We start from the raw sequence: 22732 nt of genomic DNA on the forward strand, positions 1-22732 counted from the left end.
AGCTGGGAAGTCTGTTTTGGTAGCCTACACATCTGTAGGTCCTACAGGCCCACCTGCAACATCTGTGGGCAAATGTGCCACAGGATACCATGTGGAATCTGTATGGCTCTATACCCAACAGCAACCGTATCTCATCTTGCATCCAGGCCAGAGGTGCCCAACAGGGTAATACAGCTTACTTTCAATTGTACAGTTTTTATATTAAGCAGCCCCAACATGAGTCAAACACTGGAGTCCACTCAATACACTGCACAAACTCGGGAGTCCTCATATTCATGAGTTCATTGCTCTCTCCAGCCCCTGCCTTTTGATTTGACGGCTTTTTTCCTGTAACAATTAGGGGCCTCATCTAGGTAATTCTGTAATATTTTACAATGGGTCTGAGTTTCACATTTTAGTTCTTCAGGTTTTCTAAGAAATTTCTTTTACTAAACTTCTAAATTGAGACCTCACCAGTATTGTCATCCTTAAGGTTTGCTTTTTCTTTCTCTAAAAATTTGACCATGTAAGTTTGACAAAACCCATTTTTTCATGAATGATTATCTGTCAAGATTATTTTGTTTATTTTTACCCCTTAACCACTTCCTGACCGCCCATTGACTATAAACATCCTGGGCGGTCGGGTTTATCTCTGATCGAACGTTTTGGAACGTCCTTTCAGAGATGGCAGGTGCACACTAATCGTGCAGCTGCTGAGCGGGGGGCCCGCTCTCAGTGACAGCAGGGCACCCCAGTGAGAAGGAAGGGGCCGTTCCTGGGTGTCCCTGCCTTCTAGATCGATGTATACACAGCGCTGAACGAGCGCTGTGTATACAGATCAGGAAGCAATGTGCTGCTTCCTGTCCTTGTCCCAGACCTCGATCAGCCCTGCACTGAGGCTGTATAATGCTGTACAGCCTCTCTGGGGGGTGTATTTCCCCTGTAACTGGGATTACTATGTCAGCCCCAGTTACAGAAGGAATCAATAGTTAAAAAAAAAAAAGTGAAGTTAAATGTCGCCCAGAGGTCTTGTATGACCTTATGGGGGACGCAAAGTGTAAAATAAAAATAATAAAGTATAATAAATAAAAATAATAATAATTTTCCCCAGGGTGTATTTGATTTAAATCAAAATTATTTAAATTACTAGTCAGTAAGGCTTGATTTAAATCATAGTTTTCTACATAAAGACTAATTCTTGCTGGTATAACTTATAATATGCAAGTAGATGAAGATTTTTAGAATAGCAACTTTTCATATTAGTTTGATTAGGTTGATTCTGCATTCATAGGTTTGTAGAAGTTAGGATTAAGGTATTTTTCTCAACTCTGTTCATGTTATAACATTTTTGCTGTGAAGAAGAGGCATGTGATCTCTGCTGAGTCAAATTCAGTTTTGAGAACTGCAAAAGTAAACCAAGCATCTGTGATAATATCTTGTAGGCAGAGAAACTGCCCAATAATCTTACAAAAACCTCTGGAAGAGCATGACATTGTGAATGGATTAAAGTTATTTATTTACCAAAAAAAATACACATATACAGTCAGGTCCATAAATATTGGGACACCGACACAATTCTAAGATTTTTGGCTCTATACACCACCACAATGGATTTGAAATGCAACAAACTAGATGTACTTTAACTGCAGACTGTAAGCTTTAATTTGAGGGTATTTACATCCAAATCAGGTGAACGGTGTAGGAATTACAACAGTTTGCATATGTGCCTCCCACTTGTTAAGGGACCAAAAGTAATGGGAAAATTGGCTTCTCAGCTGTTTCATGGCCAGGTGTGTTATTCCCTCATTATCTCAATTACAATGAGCATATAAAAGGTCCAGAGTTTATTTCAAGTCTGCTATTTGCATTTGTAATCTGTTGCTGTTAACTTTCAAGATAAGATCCAAAGAGCTGTCACTATCAGTGAAGCAAGCCATCATTAGGCTAAAAAAAAAAAAAAAAACATCAGAGAGATAGCAAAAACATTAGGAGTGGCCAAAACAACTGTTTGGAACTTAAAAAGAAGGAACACACCGGTGAGCTCAGCAACACCAAAAGACCCGGAAGACCGCGGAAAACAACTGTGGTGGATGACCGAAGAATTCTTTCCCTGGTGAAGAAAACACCCTTCACAACAGTTGGCCAGATCAAGAACACTCCACAGGAGGGTAGGTGTATGTGTGTCAAAGTCAACAATCAAGAGAAGACGTCACCAGAGTGAATACAGAAGGTTCACCACAAGAAGTAAACCATTGGTGAGCCTCAAAAACAGGAAGGCCAGATTAGAGTTTGCCAAACGACATCTAAAAAAGCCTTCACAGTTCTGGAACAACATCCTAAGGACAGATGAGACCAAGATCAACTTGTACCAGAGTGATGGGAAGAGAAGAGTATGGAGAAGGAAAGGAACTGCTTATGATCCTAAGCATACCACCTCATCAGTGAAGCATGGTGGTGGTAGTGTCATGGCGTGGGCATATATGGCTGCCAATGGAACCGGTTCTCTTGTATTTATTGATGATGTGACTGCTGACCAAAAGCAGCAGGATAAATTCTGAAGTGTTTCGGGCAATATTATCTGCTCATAGTCAGCCAAATGCTTCAGAACTCATTGGACGGAGCTTCACAGTGCAGATGGATAATGACCCAAAGCATACTGCAAAAGCAACCAAAGAGTTTTTTAAGGGAAAGAAGTGGAATGTTATGCAATGGCCAAGTCAATCACCTGACCTGAATTCGATTGAGCATGCATTTCACTTGCTGAAGACAAAACTGAAGGGAAAATGCCCCAAGAACAAGCAGGAACTGAAGACAGTTGAAGTAGAGGCCTGGCAGAGCATCACCAGGGATGAAACCCAGCATCTGGTGATGTCTATGCGTTCCAGACTTCATGCTGTAATTGACTGCAAAGGATTTACAACCAAGAATTAAAAAGTGAAAGTTTGATTTATGATTATTATTCTGTCCCATTACTTTTGGTCCCTTAACAAGTGGGAGGCACATATGCAAACTGTTGTAATTCCTACACTTTTCACCTGATTCGGCTGTAAATACCCTCAAATTAAAGCTGACAGTCTGCAGTTAAAGCACATCTAGTTCGTTTCATTTCAAATCCATTGTGGTGGTGTATAGAATTGGTGTTAGAATTGTGTCGGTGTCCCAATATTTATGGACCTGACTGTAGAAATATACAAACATAGAATGTGTCGGCAGATAAGAACCATTTGGCCCATCTAGTCTGCCGAATATACTGAATACTATGAATAGCCCCTGGCCCTATCTTATATGAAGGATGGCCTTATGCCTATCCCATGCATGCTTACAAGGAGTCTGTCACCTCCATATGGCCTTACATGGCTCTGTAGCACACCTATACAGGATTGTAACTGTACTTTTGTTCTTTTCTTTAGACTTGCACCAGCAGGAAAAACGAAGTTTAATTCATATGCAAATGAGCACTCGTAAGTGCCCAGGCTGCTCTGCCTTCTTTTCACTTTACTCCTCCCCAGCCTCTGCCTTTGGCCGCCCTCCAAGTCTGGCCCTATTGATGAGGCAAGAGACTTGGAGGGTGGGCAAAGGAAGAGGCTGGGGTCGAAGAAAGTATAAAGAAGGCAGCCTGGGCACCTACACACTGAACGCTGCCCCTGGGCACTTGCGAGTGCTCATTTGCATATGAATTAATCTTTGTTTTTCCTGCTTGTGCAAGTCTAAAGAAAAGAACAAAGGAACCGTTACAATCCTGTATAGGTGTGCTACAGAGCCATGTAAGCACTGTATATGGCCATATGGAGGTGACAGACTCCCTTTAAACTCCTCCACTGTATTTGCAGCTACCACTTCTGCAGGAAGGCTATTCCATGCATCCACTACTCTCTCAGTAAAGTAATACTTCCTGATATTACTTTTAAACCTTTGCCCCTCTAATTTAAAACTGTCCTCTTGTAGCAGTTTTTCTTCTTTTTAAATATTCTCTCCTCTTTTACCTTGTTGATTCCCTTTATGTATTTAAAAGTTTCTATCATATCCCCTCTGTCTCGTCTTTCTTCCAAGCTATACATGTTAAGATCCTTTAATCTTTCCTGGTAAGTTTTGTCCTTCAATCCATGTACTAGTTTAGTAGCTCTTCTCTGAACTGTCTCCAAAGTATAAATATCCTTCTGGAGATATGGTCTCCAGTACTGCGCACAATACTCCAAATGAGGTCTCACTAGTGCTCTGTAGAGCGGCATGAGCACCTCCCTATTTCTACTGGTAATGCCTCTCCCAATACACCCAAGCATTCTGCTAGCATTTCCTGCTGCTCTATGACATTGTCTGCCTACCTTTTAAGTCTTCTGAAATAATGACCCCTAAATCCCTTTCCTCAGATACTGAGGTTAGGACTGTATCACTGATTTTATATTCTGCTCTTGGGTTTTTACGCCCCAGGTGCATTATCTTGCACTTATCATTATTAAATTTTAGTTGCCAGATTTTTGACCATTCCTCTAGTTTTCATAAGTCCTTTTCCATTTGGTGTATCCCTCCAGGGACATCAACCCTGTTACAAATCTTTGTGTCATCAGCAAAAAGACACATCTTACCATCGAGGCCTTCTGCAATTTCGCTGATAAAGATCTTAAACAATATGGGTCCCAGAACAGATCCCTGAGGTACCCCACTGGTAACAAGACCATGGTCTGAATATAATCCATTGACTACAACCCTCTGTTGTCTGTCCCTCAGCCACTGCCTAATCCATTCAACAATATGGGAGTCCACGTACAGCCTTATTCTACATAATTAAAAAACTAATCTTGATTTCATGATGGAATAACCTTTGGATGGTAATATATTTTCCTCAAAAAGCATTTTATATTAAAAAAAAATCTTGATTTTTTTTTTAAATATTTTTTTTTAACCCCTTAAGGATACAGGGCGTACCGGTACGCCTTATTTCCCGAGTCCTTAAGGACACAGGACGTACCAGTGCGTCCTAACTTTAAATAGGCATTCCGGCGCCCCAGGGGTTAATCTGAACAGGATGCCGACTGAAATCATTCAGCAGGCATCCTGTCACAATGCCAGGGGGGGTCATGTGACCCCCCCGTGTCGGCGATCGCAGCAAACCGCAGGTCAATTCAGACCTGCGGTTTGCTGCGCTTTTTGCAGTTTCTGATCCCGGGGATCAGAAACTTTAGAGGGCCTAAAATCAAGATTTTGCACTCCCCCCCCCTGCACGATTTGATGCCGGGGGGGGGGGGGGGGGGGGGGGTGTCGCAGGCGGTGGGGGCGTTGCGGGAGGCGGGCGGTGCGGCAGGCGGGATCGCGATCCCCCGCCCGCCTCCCCTTGAAAATTTGTTGGCTTCTAGTGGGTTATACCAGGGTGCCAGCACATTGCTGACACCCTGGTATAAACGGCTGACATCTGGGCAGATGTCAGCCGTTTAACCCTTTCCATACCGCGGTCCGTACGGACCGCAGTATGGAAAAGGTTATCTGTCATCAGTCAGGGAGCTCCCTCCCTCTCCCATCGGGGGGCTGCTGTGCCTTTGCAGCCCCCCGATGGAGAGGGAGAGAGCCCCCCGCAGCCCCGTGCTCACCCTTCCCCGTCTGCGAAGTTGTGGCAGACGGGGAAGGTTCCCATGGCAACAGGACGCCTGCTCAGGTGTCCTGCTGTCCATGGCGCTGAACAGATCTATGCTAAAAGCATAGATCTGTTCAGACAAAGTGTAAGTAAAATACAGTACAGTACAATATATATTGTACTGTACTGTATTATACAGACATCAGACACACTGGATCTTCAAAAACCAAGTGGGTCTGGGTCAAAAAAAATGTAAAAAAAAGTGAAAAAGGTAAGATAAAAAAAAAAAAACATTTATCACTGAATAAAAATAAAAAAAATACACATTAGGTATCGCCGCGTCCGTAACGACCTGATCTATAAAACGGTCATGTTACTTTCCCCGCATGGTGAACGCCATAAAAATAAAAAAATAAAAACTATGAGAAAACTGAAATTTTGCCCACCTTACTTCTCAAAAAAGGTAACAAAAGTGATTAAAAAAGTTGCATGTATGCCAAAATAGTACCAATCAAACCGTCATCTCATCCCGCAAAAAATGAGACCCTACTCAAGATAATCGCCCAAAAACTATGGCTCTTAGACTATGGAAACACTAAAACATGATTTTTTTTTTGTTTCCAAAATGAAATCATTGTGTAAAACTTACATAAATAAAGTATACATATTAGCTATCGCCGCGTCCGTATCGACCGGCTCTATAAAAATATCACATGACCTAACCCCTCAGGTGACCACCGTAAAAAAATTTAAATAAAAACGGTGTCAAAAAAGCAATTTTTTGCCATCTTACGTCACAAAAAGTGTAATAGCAAGCGATCAAAAAGTCATATGCACCCCAAAATAGTGCCAATCAAACCGTCATCTCATCCCGCAAAAAATGAGACCCTACTCAAGATAATCGCCCAAAAACTGAAAAAACTATGGCTCTTAGACTATGGAGACACTAAAACATTTTTTTGGTTTTAAAAATGAAGTTATAAAAAATTGTATACATATTAGGTATCGCCGCGTCCGTGACAACCTGCTCTATAAAATTACCACATGATCTAACCTGTCAGATGAATGTTGTAAATAACAAAAAAAAAAACGTGCCAAAAAAGCTATTTCTTGTTACCTTGCCGCACAAAAAGTGTAATATAGACAACCTAAAATCGTATGTACCCTAAACTAGTACCAACAATACTGCCACCCTATTCCGTACTTTCTAAAATGGGGTCACTTTTTTGGAGTTTCTACTCTAAGGGTGCATCAGGGAAGCTTCAAATGGGACATGGTGTAAAAAAACCAGTCCAGCAAAATCTGCCTTCCAAAAATCGTATGGCATTCCTTTCCTTCTGCGCCCTGCCGTGTGCCCGTACAGCGGTTTACGACCACATATGGGGTGTTTCTGTAAACTACAGAATCAGGGCCATAAATATTGAGTTTGGTTTGGCTGTTAACCCTTGCTTTGTAACTGGAAAAAAAATATTAAAATGGAAAATCTGCCCAAAAAGTTAAATTTTGAAATTGTATCTCTATTTTCCATTAAATCTTGTGCAACACCTAAAGGGTTAACAAAGTTTGTAAAATCAGTTTTGAATACCTTGATGGGTGTAGTTTCTTAGACGGGGTCACTTTTATGGGCTTCAAATGGGACATGGTGTCTAAACAACAGTCCAGCAAAATCTGGCTTCCAAAAACCATACGGCGCACCTTTCACTCTACGCCCCGCTGTGTGGCCGTACAGTAGTTTACAGTCACATATGGGGTGTTTCTGTAAACGGCAGAGTCAGGGCAATAAAGATACTGTCTTGTTTGGCTGTTAACCCTTGCTTTGTTAGTGGAAAAAATGGGTTAAAATGGAAAATTAGGCAAAAAAATGAAATTCTCAAATTTCATCCCCATTTGCCAATAACTCTTGTGCAACACCTAAAGGGTTAACGAAGTTTATAAAACAGTTTTGAATACCTTGAGGGGTGTAGTTTATAGAATGGGGTCATTTTTGGGCGGTTTCTATTATGTAAGCCTCGCAAAGTGACTTCAGACCTGTAGTGGTCCCTAAAAATTGGGTTTTTGTAAATTTCTGAAAAATTTCAAGATTTGCTTCTAAACTTCTAAGCCTTGTAACATCCCCAAAAAAAAAAAATATCATTCCCAAAATAATTCAAACATGAAGTAGACATATGGGGAATGTTAAGTCATCACAATTTTTGGGGGTATTACTATGTATACAGAAGTAGAGAAACTGAAACTTTGAAATTTGCTAATTTTTCCCATTTTTTGGTAAAAATAGGTATTTTTTTATGCAAAAAAATTATCTTTTTTGACCCAATTTTAGCAGTGCCATGAAGTACAATATGTGACGAAAAAACAATCTCAGAATGGCCTGGATAAGTCAAAGTGTTTTAAAGTTATCACCGCTTAAAGTGACACTGGTCAGATTTGCAAAAAATTGCCTGGTCCTTTAGGTGAAATAAGGCTGTGTCCTTAAGGGGTTAAATCATTTAATGAATTTAGTGAATTTTTATCCACCCTGATTTTCCCCAATTAAGTCATTTAAAAATGTTAAACATATAACGAAAAAATAAAATAGACCTATTTGGTATTGCCGTGTCTGTGATAGCTGGCTCTCTGAAAATATCTCATGATCTACCCCATCAGGTGAACGCTGTAAAAAAATTAAAATAAATAAACATTAGCCAAAACAGCTTTTTACCTCGCCTCCCAAAAAACGTAATGTTAATCGATCAAAAAGTCATATGTACCCCAAAAATGGTAGCAATAAAAATTTCACTTCATCCCACAAAAAAATGAGCCCCCCCCCCACACACACACAAGACCATAGCCAGAACATTTTTAAAAATATGCTTCTAGGAAAATGGCAACACAAAAACATGATTTATTTTTTCTAAAAAGTTTGTGTAAAACGTAAAAATAAAATAAAAAATGGACATATTTGGTATTGTTGTGTCTGTAACGACTGGATGTACAAAAAAAAATAATATATATATATATATATATATATATATATAATACAACACAGAAAATCTGCAGCACTCCTTTGAAGTAAAAATGTGCAGTTTATTCACACATGTCGAAAAATGACAACGTTTCGGTTCTCTCACAGAACCTTTCTCAAGTCAGGTGAACATAAAGTGCATACGTGCATGTATAAATACATCTTCACATTGTAACAAGTTGATTCGTCAACCAATACAACAGCAGTGCACTCCCCTTCTAAGATAAGCTACAATTCATATAATTAGCTCCACATGTTAACATACGTACCAATAGATCTCAGTGCGTATTACTGGTACTTTCAATGGTGATTATTCAGAATCATGACAAGTGTATAAAAGTGCATGTAATAAAGTGAACAGTGCGGTTAAAAACTTAACTACTATAATACCTTGCTGGGGATTTATGTATAGAAGTACAAGGAGAAGGCGTCTTTACTTCTATGGAGGCACGCCACTCTTCCGCGTCTATTCCTCCTCAATGCGCATGTGTCGGTCCTTCCTCCCTTGTGACGCAGTACATAACCAACATGCGTCACCCATGGGCGGAGACCCAACGTGATGACGCCCGATCAACTGCGCCAGCGCCCACCACGCACGTCATGCATGCGCCAGTGCGCTGCACCAGTCGTCCGCGCCACATCACAGGTCTAAACCGCCATTTTAAGTTAGGGCACTCATTAGGGAAATGCCTTGCGCCTCTATTTCTCCTTATAATTCCTATTACAAAACCTATCACCCAGCACAGGTAAAAGTCTGAATTGCGATTCAAACAGTACACACATACAGACACGTCACATATTTAATGTGGACACATCCCTGTAGCTTCCATTGGATCCACCCAATACAGTATGCGAAATACGTCAGAACAAAGACACTACGGACGGATATTAGCTGACCATTCCTCCTGTCACCCTGAATTCGACATTTAACCCTTTGGGTTTCAAAGTATCCAGCTGGAAGATCCACCTAAGCTCAATTTTCTTTAATATATTTAATCGATCCCCTCCTCTATCTAATGGTTTAACATGGTCTAAGATCATAAATCTCAGGTCATTTTCCTTATGATTTTTTTCCACAAAGTGTTTCGACACGGGCAACACATGATTCTGAATAATCACCATTGAAAGTACCAGTAATATGCACTGAGATCTATTGGTACGTATGTTAACATGTGGAGCTAATTATATGAATTGTAGCTTATCTTAGAAGGGGAGTGCACTGCTGTTGTATTGGTTGACGAATCAACTTGTCACAATGTGAAGATGTATTTATACATGCACGTATGCACTTTATGTTCACCTGACTTGAGAAAGGTTCTGTGAGAGAACCGAAATGTTGTCATTTTTCGACATGTGTGAATTTTCTTTAATATATTTAATCGATTAACCTCTCAGGTTAACCTCTCAGGTGCGGCACCTGAGGGGTTAATTGTGCGGATCACAGCCCCCTGTAAGAGATCGGGTGCTGCCAGGCAGCAGGGGGCAGTCATGTACAAAGTTCTTAGTATATTCTAACTTGAAACGTCCCCATCACCATGGTAACGCCTCTGTGTCAGAATATACTGTCGGATTCGAGTTTTCACAACTCTAATCCGTCTGTGTGAAAGTAGCCTACGGCCACGGATCACAGATGCAGATGCCAATCTTGTGTGCGTCCGTGTTTTTTCACGGACCCATTGACTTGAATGGTGTGGAGTGGGCCCGGCATGCATGCTGGTAACTGCTTTCCGTGGATATAATGGAGGCCATTTTGGCACCAAAAATGACAGAAATTCAGGCGGATCCAGCATGCATGTGGAACCTGCACTTTCTGAATTATATGGTAGCCGTCATGGCACATAACAGGTAAAATTTAGTGTTAGGAACCAGTCTAACTACAGATCGCCTTGACATGCGGCAGACGGGCTCAAATAATTTTGTACAAAACGATTTGCCAAGCATCTCTAACTTATTAGTATAACATTTGCAATTATGATGCAATTTTGTACTTTATTTGGTTTGCAGTGAGCTGTTGCATTGCATGTTTTGTTTAACAGCATTCACTTGAATGGGTCCGTGAACCGTTGTCCGTCAAAAAAATAGGACAGGTCGTATTTTTTTGACGGACAGGAAACACGGATCACGGCCGCGGATGAACAACGGTGCATTTTCCGAGTTTTCAACGGACCCATTGAAAGTCAATGGGTCCGCAGAAAATCACGGAAAACGGAACAACGGCCACGGATGCACACAACGGTCGTGTGCATGAGGCCTTAAAAAGGAGAGAGATTCAAATTTAGAAAACAGTGAATTTTTTCAAATATTCATTACCTTTTTTTTTTTTTAGAAGTTAAAAAGGTGAAATTTATTGACTCAAATTTACCTTTAACCCCTTAACCGCCTCCGGACCGCCTAACGCAGGATTGCATTCCGGAGGCGGTCGATTCATACCTCCTAGACGCATATACGCGTCATCTCGCGAGACGCGAGATTTCCTGTGAACGCGCGCACACAGGAGCGCGCGTTCACAGGAACTGCAGGTAAACGAGCTGATCTACAGCCTGCCAGTTGCGATCATTCGCTGGCAGGCTGTAGATCCGATCTTTTTAACCCCTGAAAGGTATATTAGACGCTGTTTTGTTAACAGCGTCTAATATACCTGCTACCTGGTCCTCTGGTGGTCCCTTTTGCTTGGATCGACCACCAGAGGACACAGGCAGCTCTGTAAAGTAGCACCAAACACCATTACACTACACCCCCCCCTGTCACTTATTAACCCCTTATTAACCACGGAAAACCCCATATTAGACTCCCTGATCGGATCCGCAAAACACATACAGACGTCTGAATGGAGCCTTACAGGGGGGTGATCAATGACGGGGGGTGATCACCCCATATAGACTCCCTGATCACCCCCCTGTCATTGATCACCCCCCTGTAAGGCTCCATTCAGACGCCCGTATGTGTTTTGCAGATCCACGGATCCGCAAAACACGGACAACGGCAATGTGCTTTCCGCATTTTGCGGATCCGCACATTGCCAAAACTATATAGAAAATACCTTTTCTTGTCCGCAATTGCGGACAAGAATAGGACATGTTCTATAGGCTCTACAAAAAACGCAGTGTTCGCCCGATCAGGCCTGATCTTGTGCGCACACTTGCGTTCAGTCTGCCCCACCGCAGTGACAGAAATTATTTTTTTCTGATCACTGCAAAAACACCGTAAAATCGCTGCGGCGCTATAAAAGATCACTTGAGGGGCATGGCGAGTTCATAGAAGATTTTTAATTTTTTTTGTCACAAGTTAGCGGAAATAGATTTTTTTTTTTTATTGTTTTTTTGTCTTTTCTTACAAAGTCTCATATTCCACTAACTTGTGACAAAAAATAAAATCTCACATGAACTCGCCATACCCCTCACGGAATCCAAATGCGTAAAATTTTTTAGACATTTATATTCCAGACTACTTCTCACGCTTTAGGGCCCCTAAAATGCCAGGGCAGTATAAATACCCCACATGTGACCCCATTTTGGAAAGAAGACACTCCAAGGTATTTCGTGAGGGGCATGGCGAGTTCATGTAAAATTTTATTTTTTGTCACAAGTTAGTGGAATATGAGACTTTGTAAGAGAAAAAAAAATTAATTTTAAAAAAATAATTTTCCGCTAACTTGTGCCAAAAAAAATATATTCTAGGAACTCGCCATGCCCTTCACGGAATACCTTGGGGTGTCTTCTTTCCAAAATGGGGTCACTTGTGGGGTATTTATACTGCCCTGGCATTTTAGGGGACCTAAAGCGTGAGAAGTAGTTTGGAATCCAAATGCCTAAAAATGCCCTCCTAAAAGGTACTCATTGGAATTTGGGCCCCTTTGCGCACCTAGGCTGCAAAAAAGTGTCACACATGTGGTATCGCCGTACTCAGGAGAAGTTGGGCAATGTGTTTTGGGGTGTCTTTTTACATATACCCATGCTGGGTGAGAGAAATATCTCTCTAAAATGACAACTTTGTATAAGAAAATGGGAAAAGTTTACTTTTACAGAGATATTTCTCTCACCCAGCATGGGTATATGTAAAAATACACCCCTAAACACATTGCCCCACTTCTTCTGAGTACGGCGATACCACATGTGTGACACTTTTTTGCAGCCTAGGTGCCCAAAGGGGCCCAAATTCTAAAGAGCACCTTTAGGATTTCACAGGGCATTTTTTTAGGCATTTGGATTCCAGACTTCTTCTCACGCTTTAGGTCACCTAAAATGCCAGTGCAGTATAAATACCCCACAAGTGACCCTATTTTGGAAAGAAGACACCCCAAGGTATTTCGTGATGGGCATATTGAGTTCATGGAAGTTTTTATTTTTTGTCACAAGTTAGTGGAATATGAGACTTTGTAAGAAAAAAAAAAAATCATAATTTTCCGCTAACTTGTAACAAAAAATAAAAACTTCTATGAACTCACTATGCCCATCATCGAATACCTTAGGGTGTCTACTTTCTGAAATGGGGTCATTTGTGGGGTGTTTTTACTGTCTGGGCATTGTAGAACCTCAGGAAACCTGACAGGTGCTCAGAAAGTCGGCGCTGCTTCAAAATGCGGAAATTCACATTTTTGTACCATAGTTTGTAAACGCTATAACTTTTGCGCAAACCAATAAATATACACTTATTGCACTTTTTTTTTATCAAAGACGTGTAGAACAATAAATTTAGAGAAAAATTTATATAGAAATGTAGTTTTAAAAAAAAAAAAATTTACAACAGAAAGTGAAAAATGACATTTTTTTGCAAAAAATTCGATCAATTCGATTAATAACAAAAAAAAGTAAAATTGTCAGCAGCAATGAAATACCACCAAATGAAAGCTCTATTAGTGAGAAGAAAAGGAGGTAAAATTCATTTGGGTGGTAAGTTGTATGACCGCGCAATAAACGGTGAAAGTAGTGTAGTGCAGAATTGTAAAAAGTGGTCTGGTCATTAAGGGTGTTTAAGCCAGGGGAGCTGAGGTGGTTAAGGACCGTGCTCATTTTCACCTTCAGGACCAGGCCATTTTTTTCAAATCTGATCAGTGTCACTTTATGTGGTGATAACTTTAAAACACTTTGACTTATCTAGGCCATTCTGAGATTGTTTTTTTGGCACATATTGTACTTCATGACAGTGGTAAAATGCAGTCAACAAAATTCATTTTTATTTATAAAAAAAATACCAAATTTGCCAAGAATTTGGAAAAATTAGCAAATTTCCAAGTTTCAATTTCTCTACTTTTATAATACATATTAATACCTACAAAATAGTTATTACTTTACATTTCCCATATGTCTACTTCATGTTAGGATCATTTTGGAAATGACATTTTATTTTTAGGGTACGTTACAAGGCTTAGAAGTTTAGAAGTAAATCTTGAAATTTCTCTGAAATTTTCAAAAACCAACTTTTTAAGGATCAGTTCAGGTCTGAAGTCACTTTGTGTAGCTTACATAATAGAAACCACCCAAAAATGACCCCATTCTAAAACTACACCCCTCAAGGTATTCAAAACAGATTTTATAAACGTCGTTAACCCTTTAGGTGTTCCACAAGAATTAATGGAAAATAGAGATACAATTAAAAAATTTCACTTTTTTGGCAGATTTTCCATTTTAATTTTTTTTTCCAGTTACAAAGCAAGGGTTAACAGCCAAACAAAACTCATTATTTATAGCCCTGATTCTGTAGTTTACAGAAACACCCCATACGTGGTCGTAAACTGCTGTACGGGCACACGGCAGGGCGCAGAAGGAAAGGAATGCCATACTGTTTTTGGAAGGCAGATTTTGCTAGACTGGTTTTTTTGACACCATGTCCCATTTGAAGCCCCCCTGATGCACCCCTAGAGTAGAAACTCCAAAAATTGACCCCATTTTAGAAACTACGGGATAGGGTGGAAGTTTTGTTGGTACTAGTTTAGGGTACATATGATTTTTGGTTGCTCTATATTACACTTTTTGTGAGGCAAGGTAACAAGAAATAGCTGTTTTGGCACAGTTTTTTTTTTTTTGTTATTTGCAACATTCATCTGACAGGTTAGATCATGTGGTATTTTTATAGAGCAGGTTGTCACGGATGCGGCGATACCTAATATGTATACTTTTTTTTAATGTAAGTTTTACACAATGATTTCATTTTTTAAACAAAAAAAATCATGTTTTAGTGTCTCCATAGTCTGAGAGCCATAGTTTTTTCAGTTTTGGGGCGATTGTTTTGGGTAGGGTATGATTTTTGCAGGATGAGATGACTGTTTAATTGGCACTATTTTGGGGTGCATATGACTTTTTGATCGCTTGCTATTACACTTTTTGTGATGTAAGATGACAAAAAATTGTTTATTTAGCACAGTTTTTATTTTTTATTTTTTACAGTGTTCATCTGAGGGGTTAGGTCATGTGATATTTTTATAGAGCCGGTCGATACGGACGCGGCGATACCTAATATGTATACTTTTCTTTTATTAATGTAAGTTTTGCACAATAACAGCTTTTTTAAAACAAAAAAATGATGTTTTAGTGTCTCCATATTCTGAGCCATATTTTTTTTTTCTTTTTTGGGCGATTGTCTCAAATAGGGGCTCATTTTTTGCGGGATGAGGTGACTGTTAGATTGGTACTATTTTGGTGGGCGTACGCTATTTTGATCGCTTGCTGTTGTACTTTTTGTGATGTTAGGTGACAAATAATTTTTATTTAGCACAGTTTTTATTTTTTATGGTGTTCATCTGAGGGGTTAGGTCATGTGATATGTTTATAGAGCTTATCGATACGGACGTGACGATACCGAATATGTCTATATGCCTATTTTTTACAATTCCTTTTTACTTTATTTTTGGAAAAGGACGTTTTTTGTTGTTTTTTTACTTGAAACCTTTAATTTTTTTTTGTAAAACTTACATTTTATTAACTTTTTTTTTTCACTTTATTATTTGTCCCACTCTGGGACTTCAACATTACAGGGTCTGATCCCTGTTTCAATGCAGCACGATACATCTGTATTGTGCTGTATTGAACTGTTAGTGTCTTACACTGTAAGACGCTAACAGTTGCCTAGGAGAACCAGCCTGGGGGCTGGGCCTCTTAGGCTTCCGTACATGGTAGGCCCCAAGCCTTGGAATGGCTTGGGGCTGCCATGACAACCATCGAGTCCCCGCCACAGCAGCGCAGGGACCGATAGATGAGGTGAGGGAGCGCAAACCTCCCATATGCCAGGGTCAGCGCTGACCGCGGCATATGAGGGGTTAATCCTCCGGCATCTGCGTTATCGCCGATGCTGGTGGATGCAGCAGAGATCCGGCTGTCAGTAACAGCCGGATCTCTGCCGATGATCGCGGGACCGCACGCAGGTAGGGAGGAACGACTGCAGGACGAGAACGCTAAGTGCTGGTGATTTAGGACGAGCATTCTCGTCCTGGGTCGTTAAGGTGTTAGCATGATGTACAATGTGTCATGAGAAAGCAATCTCAGAATGGCTTGGATAAGTAAAAGCATTCTAAAGTTATTACCACATAAAGTGACATATGTCAGATTTGCAAAATTAGGCCTGGTCAGGAAGGGGGAAAATCGCCCAGTTTAGAAGTGGTTAAAATACCTTTCAAAATATAACATAAAGCCAATGCCAGACTTACTTGCCTGTATACAAATGCTGTTAATTGAAACTAATAGCTGTTCTATCTTTTTACCCTTATTATTGAGGTCTCTGAATTTGTATAATTTTTCAGTTTTTTTAAAATCTGTCATAGGAGAATAGCTTCCGTTTCAAACGATCTGGTTCAAAAAAGACAATTCACAGCAAAGTGGTTGTCAAACTTAAGCAAATTACATTTATCATATAGACAAAGGTAATAATTTACTAATGTATTGTGATTGTCAATATTGCCTCCTTTGCTTGCTTGATTAATTTTTCCATCACATGAATCAGTGGCCGTGGTTGCACACTCTAGGAAAAAGTGCTGGCCTATGTGTACTCCTGTGGTCCTGGCCACCAGAGAGCCCTGCACTTTCCTATAGAGTGCAAGCACGACCTCTGTTGCTGGATTGCAGGGTGTTCGCAACCCCTTGAAACTTGCAGGGTATAATAGGAAGGAAAAATGAATCCAGCCAGCAAAGGAAGCAATATGGACAATCATAATACATTAGTAACTGCCTTGTATTAACTTTCTCTACACTTGTATAGTACCCAGCTTTTTAGCTGCTGATCCACTCATTTCCAGGCTCTTTTTTTCTGCTTGCCAAGATGGCTGCACTGCTTCTCAGACTATATGATGGATGCTGTGTATTTGGTAGTCCAATACACTTCCTGCTTGGTCCATTGCTGACATCAAGGGCAGGAGGAAGTAAGTGTCTTGAACTACCAAATGCAAAGTATGCATCAGGTAGTCTGAGGAGTGGTGTGACCATCTTGGATGGCAGCAGAGGGCCTTGAAATTGGCAGCTCTAGAGATGAAAAGGAGGGCACCAGGTAAGAGCTCTGTTGGTTCCCCAGTGGATGTGTTTTGTTTTCTTGAACCGGCTGGTCACTTATATAAGTATCTGTCTTGATGATGTTTTGGAGCCAGCACAGTAATTACAGTACAAAGATGCAAATGGCATGCTCAAATAACCCAAGCCCTAGTCGTTCTTTTACATATTACATATTATAATCTTGCCTAAATGGCTGGCTGAAGTGCTCGGATGTATTACATAGCATTATGCTTGATTCACAGTTACATTATTTTCTGTTGCTGTTTGACAGAGTAGTATAGAATGCTGTATTGTTCTAGAATCTAGCCAGTAAAAACCAGGAACCTGATGTCCCACTAGAAATCAATAGATACAAAACAGGACATAAGGAAACTCATGATACTATTGTGAAGCCATTAAGTTAAATAGTTTTTTTGTGTGTAGGATAAAATAGAATTATCTTAATGTAAATCTCTACTTTCCCCCCCAAGGCCCCAGCGTGGACTTACCTGTGTTGTGCTGTTGGTTTATTCATTTACCAGTCCTTGGATGCCATTGATGGGAAGCAAGCAAGGAGAACCAACAGCAGCACGCCACTTGGAGAGCTTTTTGACCATGGATGTGACTCTCTTTCTACAGGTAAACATTGACTTATATTATGAAATACAATGATTTGGGAATACTGATAATTTTTTAAGTTGCTATCTACATTACATTTTTTATTTTTAATAATATTTTATCTCAACAACCACGATTTATAGCTTAAAGGGGGCTTTCTGGTGTTTTAACCACTACAGGACTGCCGTACGCAGGATTGCGTCCTGGCGGCGGCCCTATTATTCTGGGTGGATACATATACGCTTCCTCTCGCGAGAGGCGAGATTTCCTGTGAACGCGCGCGCGTTCACAGGAACCGAAGGTAAGCGAGTGGATCTGCAGCCTGCCAGCGGCGATCGTTTGCTGGCAGGCTGTAGATGCGATTTTTTTTTTACCCCTAAAAGGTATATTAGACGCTGTTTTGATAACAGCGTCTAATATACCTGCTACCTGGTCCTCTGGTGGTCCCTTTTGCTTGGATCGACCACCAGAGGACACAGGCAGCTCTGTAATAAGTAGCACCAAACACCACTACACTACACCCCCCCTGGCACTTATTAACCCCTGATCACCCCATATTAGACTCCCTGATCACCCCCCTGTCATTCATCACCCCCCTGTCATTCATCACCCCCCGTAAGGCTCCATTCAGACGTCCGTATGTGTTTTGCGGATCCGATCCTTGGATCCGCGGATCCGCAAAACACCTACGGACGTCTGAATGGAGCCTTACAGGGGGGTGATCAATGACGTATAGCCCATATAGACTCCCTGATCACCCACCTGTCATTGATCACCCCCCTGTAAGGCTGGCTCCATTCAGAGGTCCGTATGTGTTTTGCAGATACACGGATCCATGGATCGGATCCGCAAAACACATACAGACGTCTGAATGGAGCCTTACAGGGGGGTGATCAATGACAGGGGGGTGATCACCCCATATAGACTCCCTGATCACCCCCCTGTCATTGATCACCCACCTGTAAGGCTCCATTCAGACGTCCGTATGTGTTTTGCGGATCCGATCCGTGGATCCGCAAAACACATACGGACCTCTGAATGGAGACTTACACGGGGGTGATCAATGACGGGGGTGATCAATGACAGGGTGGTGATCACCCCATATAGACTCCCTGATCACCCCCCTGTAAGGCTCCATTCAGACATTTTTTTGGCACAAGTTAGCGGAAATTGATTTTTTTATTTATTTATTTATTTTTCTTACAAAGTCTCATATTCCACTAACTTGTGACAAAAAATAAAATCTCACATGAACTCACCATACCCCTCACAGAATCCAAATGCGTAAATTTTTTTACACATTTATATTCCAGACTTCTTCTCACGCTTTAGGGCCCCTAAAATGCTAGGGCAGTATAAATACCCCACATGTGACCCCATTTTGGAAAGAAGACACCTCAAGGTATTTTGTGAAGGGCATGGCGAGTTAATGTAAAGTTTTATTTTTTGTCACAAGTTAGCGGAAAGGGAGACTTTGTGAGAAAAAAAAATAATAATAATTTCCGCTAACTTGTGCCAAAAAAAAAAACTTCTATGAACTCGCCATGCCCCTCACGGAATACCTTGGGGTGTCTTCTTTCCAAAATGGGGTCACATGTGGGGTATTTATACTGCCCTGGCATTTTAGGGGCCCTAAAGCGTGAGAAGAAGTCTGGGATCCAAATGCCCTCCTAAAAGATACTCATTGGAATTTGGGCCCCTTTGCGCACCTAGGCTGCAAAAAAGTGTCACACATGTGGTATCGCTGTACTCAGGAGAAGTTGGGCAATGTGTTTTGGGGTGTCTTTTTACATATACCCATGCTGGGTGAGAGAAATATCTCTCTATAATGACAACTTTGTATAAAAAATGGGAAAAGTTGACTTTTAGAGAGATAGATATTTCTCTCACCAAGCATGGGTATATGTAAAAATACACCCCAAAACACATTGCCCTACTTCTCCTGAGTACGGTGATACCACATGTGTGACACTTTTTTGCAGCCTAGGTGGGCAAAGGGGCCCAAATTCCAATGAGTACTTTTAGGTTTCACAGGGCATTTTTTACACATTTTGTTTTCAAACTACTTCTCACACATTAGGGCCCCTAAAATGCCAGGGCAGTATAACTACCCCACAAGTGACCCCATTTTGGAAAGAAGACACCCCAAGGTATTCCGTGAGGGGCATGACGAGTTCCTAGAATTTTTTATTTTTTGTCACAAGTTAGCGGAAAATGATGATTTATTTATTTTATTTTTTTCTTACAAAGTCTCATATTCCACTAACTTGTGACAAAAAATAAAAACTTCCATGAACTCACTATGCCCATCACGAAATACCTTGGGGTGTCTTCTTTCCAAAATTGGGTCACTTGTGGGGTAGTTATACTGCCTTGGCATTTTAGGGGCCCTAATGTGTGAGAAGTAGTTTGAAATCAAAATGTGTAAAAAATGCCCTGTGAAATCCGAAAGGTGCTCTTTGGAATGTGGGCCCATTTGCCCACCTAGGCTGCAAAAAAGTGTCACACATCTGGTATCACCGTACTTAGAAGAAGTAGGGCAATGTGTTTTTGGGGTGTCTTTTTTCATATACCCATGCTGGGTGAGAGAAATATCTCGGCAAAAGACAACTTTTCCCATTTTTTTATACAAAGTTGGCATTTGACCGAGATATTTATCTCACCCAGCATGGGTATATGTAAAATGACACCCCAAAACACATTGCCCAACTTCTCCTGAGTACGGCGATACCACATGTGTGACACTTTTTTGCAGCCTAGGTGGGTAAAGGGGCCCACATTCCAAAGAGCACCTTTAGGATTTCACAGGGCATTTTTTACACATTTTGATTTCAAACTACTTCTCACACATTAGGACCCCTAAAATGCCAGGGCAGTATAACTACCCCACAAGTGACCCCATTTTAGAAAGAAGACACCCCAAGGTATTTCGTGATGGGCATAGTGAGTTCATGGAAGTTTTTTTTATCTTTTGTCACAAGTTAGTGGAATATGAGACTTTGTAAGGAAAAAAAATAAAATCATCTTTTTCCACTAACTTGTGACAAAAAATAAAAAGTTCTATGAACTCACTATGCCCATCAGCAAATACCATAGAGTGTCTACTTTCCAAAATGTGGGGTTTTTCTACTGTCTGGGCATTGTAGAACCTCAGGAAATATGACAGGTGCTCAGAAAGTCAGAGCTGCTTCAAAAAGCGGAAATTCACATTTTTGTACCATAGTTTGTAAACGCTATAACTTTTACCCAAACCATTTTTTTTTTACCCAAACATTTTTTTTTATCAGACATGTAGAACAATACATTTTGAGAAAAAATTTATATATAGATGTCGTTTTTTTAAAAAAAAATTACAACTGAAAGTGAAAAATGTCATTTTTTTGCAAAAATTTTGTTAAATTTCGATTAATAACAAAAAAAGTAAAAATGTCAGCAGCAATGAAATACCACCAAATGAAAGCTCTATTAGTGAGAAGAAAAGGAGGTCAAATTCATTTGGGTGGTAAGTTGCATGACCGAGCAATAAACGGTGAAAGTAGTGTAGGGCAGAAGTGTAAAAAGTGGCCTGGTCATTAAGGGTGTTTAAGCTAGGGGGGCTGAGGTCGTTAAAGAGTAACTAAACTTTTAATACATTTTTTTTGTAAAATGTCCCAAATGCCCTAATAATACTTTTTCTATTATATTTTATTTATGTATTTTGAATTTTTAATAGAGATATTCCCCCCGGACTCTACACTTTATGAATAGGGCCACAGAGAATGGAGTAGGGGCAGGAGCACACATTGCTGCTCCTGCCTGTGTTCCCTGAGGTTTACTAAATGCGGGCATAACACATAGGTACTCTGTAACCATGTTCTATACCAGAATTTGCTGAGCGGGCTCCTGCCTGTGCCTACTTTGCTAAGCTGACATAGGGCTCTTAGCGAAGAAATTTATTATAATTTTCTAGGACAATTGCTTCACATGTTTTAGCTTTAAGGAATTTAATTGCAAAATTTTGGAAAATCCCTACTGCTCCCCCCTTGGGGTGCATTGACAGGATCAAATGTATTTTGCGGTCCACAAACCGTGGATCATGCAGTCCATGAGGCATCCACATTTTTTTGTGGCCCCTTTGACTTTAATGGGTCCACACGCCATATTTTGCTGCAAAGTATAGTACATGTTCTATCTTTTCCAGAATGGACAAACTGATAAGGACAGCATGATGCACTGACACATCATGCTTCTGGGCTTAATAGAAGAGCAAAAGGACTGAGGATCATCACCTGGCATGTGCGCTTTCTTAGCCTAGCAAGCGTGATGATGTCACTGCATCACAGCTGCTGAAAGGATATGCTCCATTCATCAGACAACGGGGCTAGGTGAGTATTACTACTTAGGGGGCAAAATTAATGTGTGGGGGCATAACTACTGAGTTGGTGGGAGAGTATGGCTTGCCTAAGTGGTGTTAACTAGCTGCAGGAGGGGGGGTTGTGGAAAAGTTGCCGGGGGTGGGCTTAGTTTAAAACTTTGATATGGGGCCCAGTCTTTTCTTGTTACATTTGCATTGCATTTGGATGTTTTTGCAATTTTTTTTCAAAACACAGTATATTCTAGAGAGAGATTTTTTTTTTCTCCATAGGCTTCTCTTTATGAATTTAAATATGGCAGAAATAAAATGCATATTTAAAATGCTACATGAAAAAAAACTTTAAAAAATGTTGCTCCAAAATGGTAACTGTGAGATATAAGCGTCTTTATTTTCTGATTGGTGAGGAACCAGTATAAAATGGCTAAGAAGCTCTTTTATTAAAGGGATTTCCAGGATTATTTTTTATGTAATTATTTGTACATTTGCATGTAATTTAATAAAGCCTATGAACTTTGTACCAAACATGCTTGTACACATATGGTGAGGTCAAGGTTCACAACACTGTGTTATTAGGCGGTACTGTGTTTGTTCATTATTTACTTGCTGCAATTAAGCATCCAGTAGGAAAGGAACCTGTCAGAAAACACTCTTTAATGGATAATGAGTTTTGGACATGAAAGAATTATGCGAATAATACTCTGAACGTGGAAAGTGTTACTTTTCAGGGGCTTCTGTCAGCAGATTTGTACCTATGAGACTGT

The 22732-nt window shown here is 40.4% G+C and overlaps 1 protein-coding gene across 1 annotated transcript in view; it reads left to right on the forward strand.

Moving 5' to 3' along the window:
- CEPT1 (choline/ethanolamine phosphotransferase 1) overlaps positions 1 to 22732 on the forward strand; it is a 326348-nt gene that overhangs the window by 170895 nt on the left and 132721 nt on the right. The window contains exon 3 of the mRNA XM_040424136.1: positions 17491 to 17638. Coding sequence (XP_040280070.1) covers positions 17491 to 17638 — 148 coding nt within the window. The remainder of the gene's footprint in view (positions 1 to 17490; positions 17639 to 22732) is intronic.

Source organism: Bufo bufo, chromosome 3 (genome assembly GCF_905171765.1).
Source record: "Bufo bufo chromosome 3, aBufBuf1.1, whole genome shotgun sequence".
Lineage (NCBI taxonomy): Eukaryota > Metazoa > Chordata > Amphibia > Anura > Bufonidae > Bufo > Bufo bufo.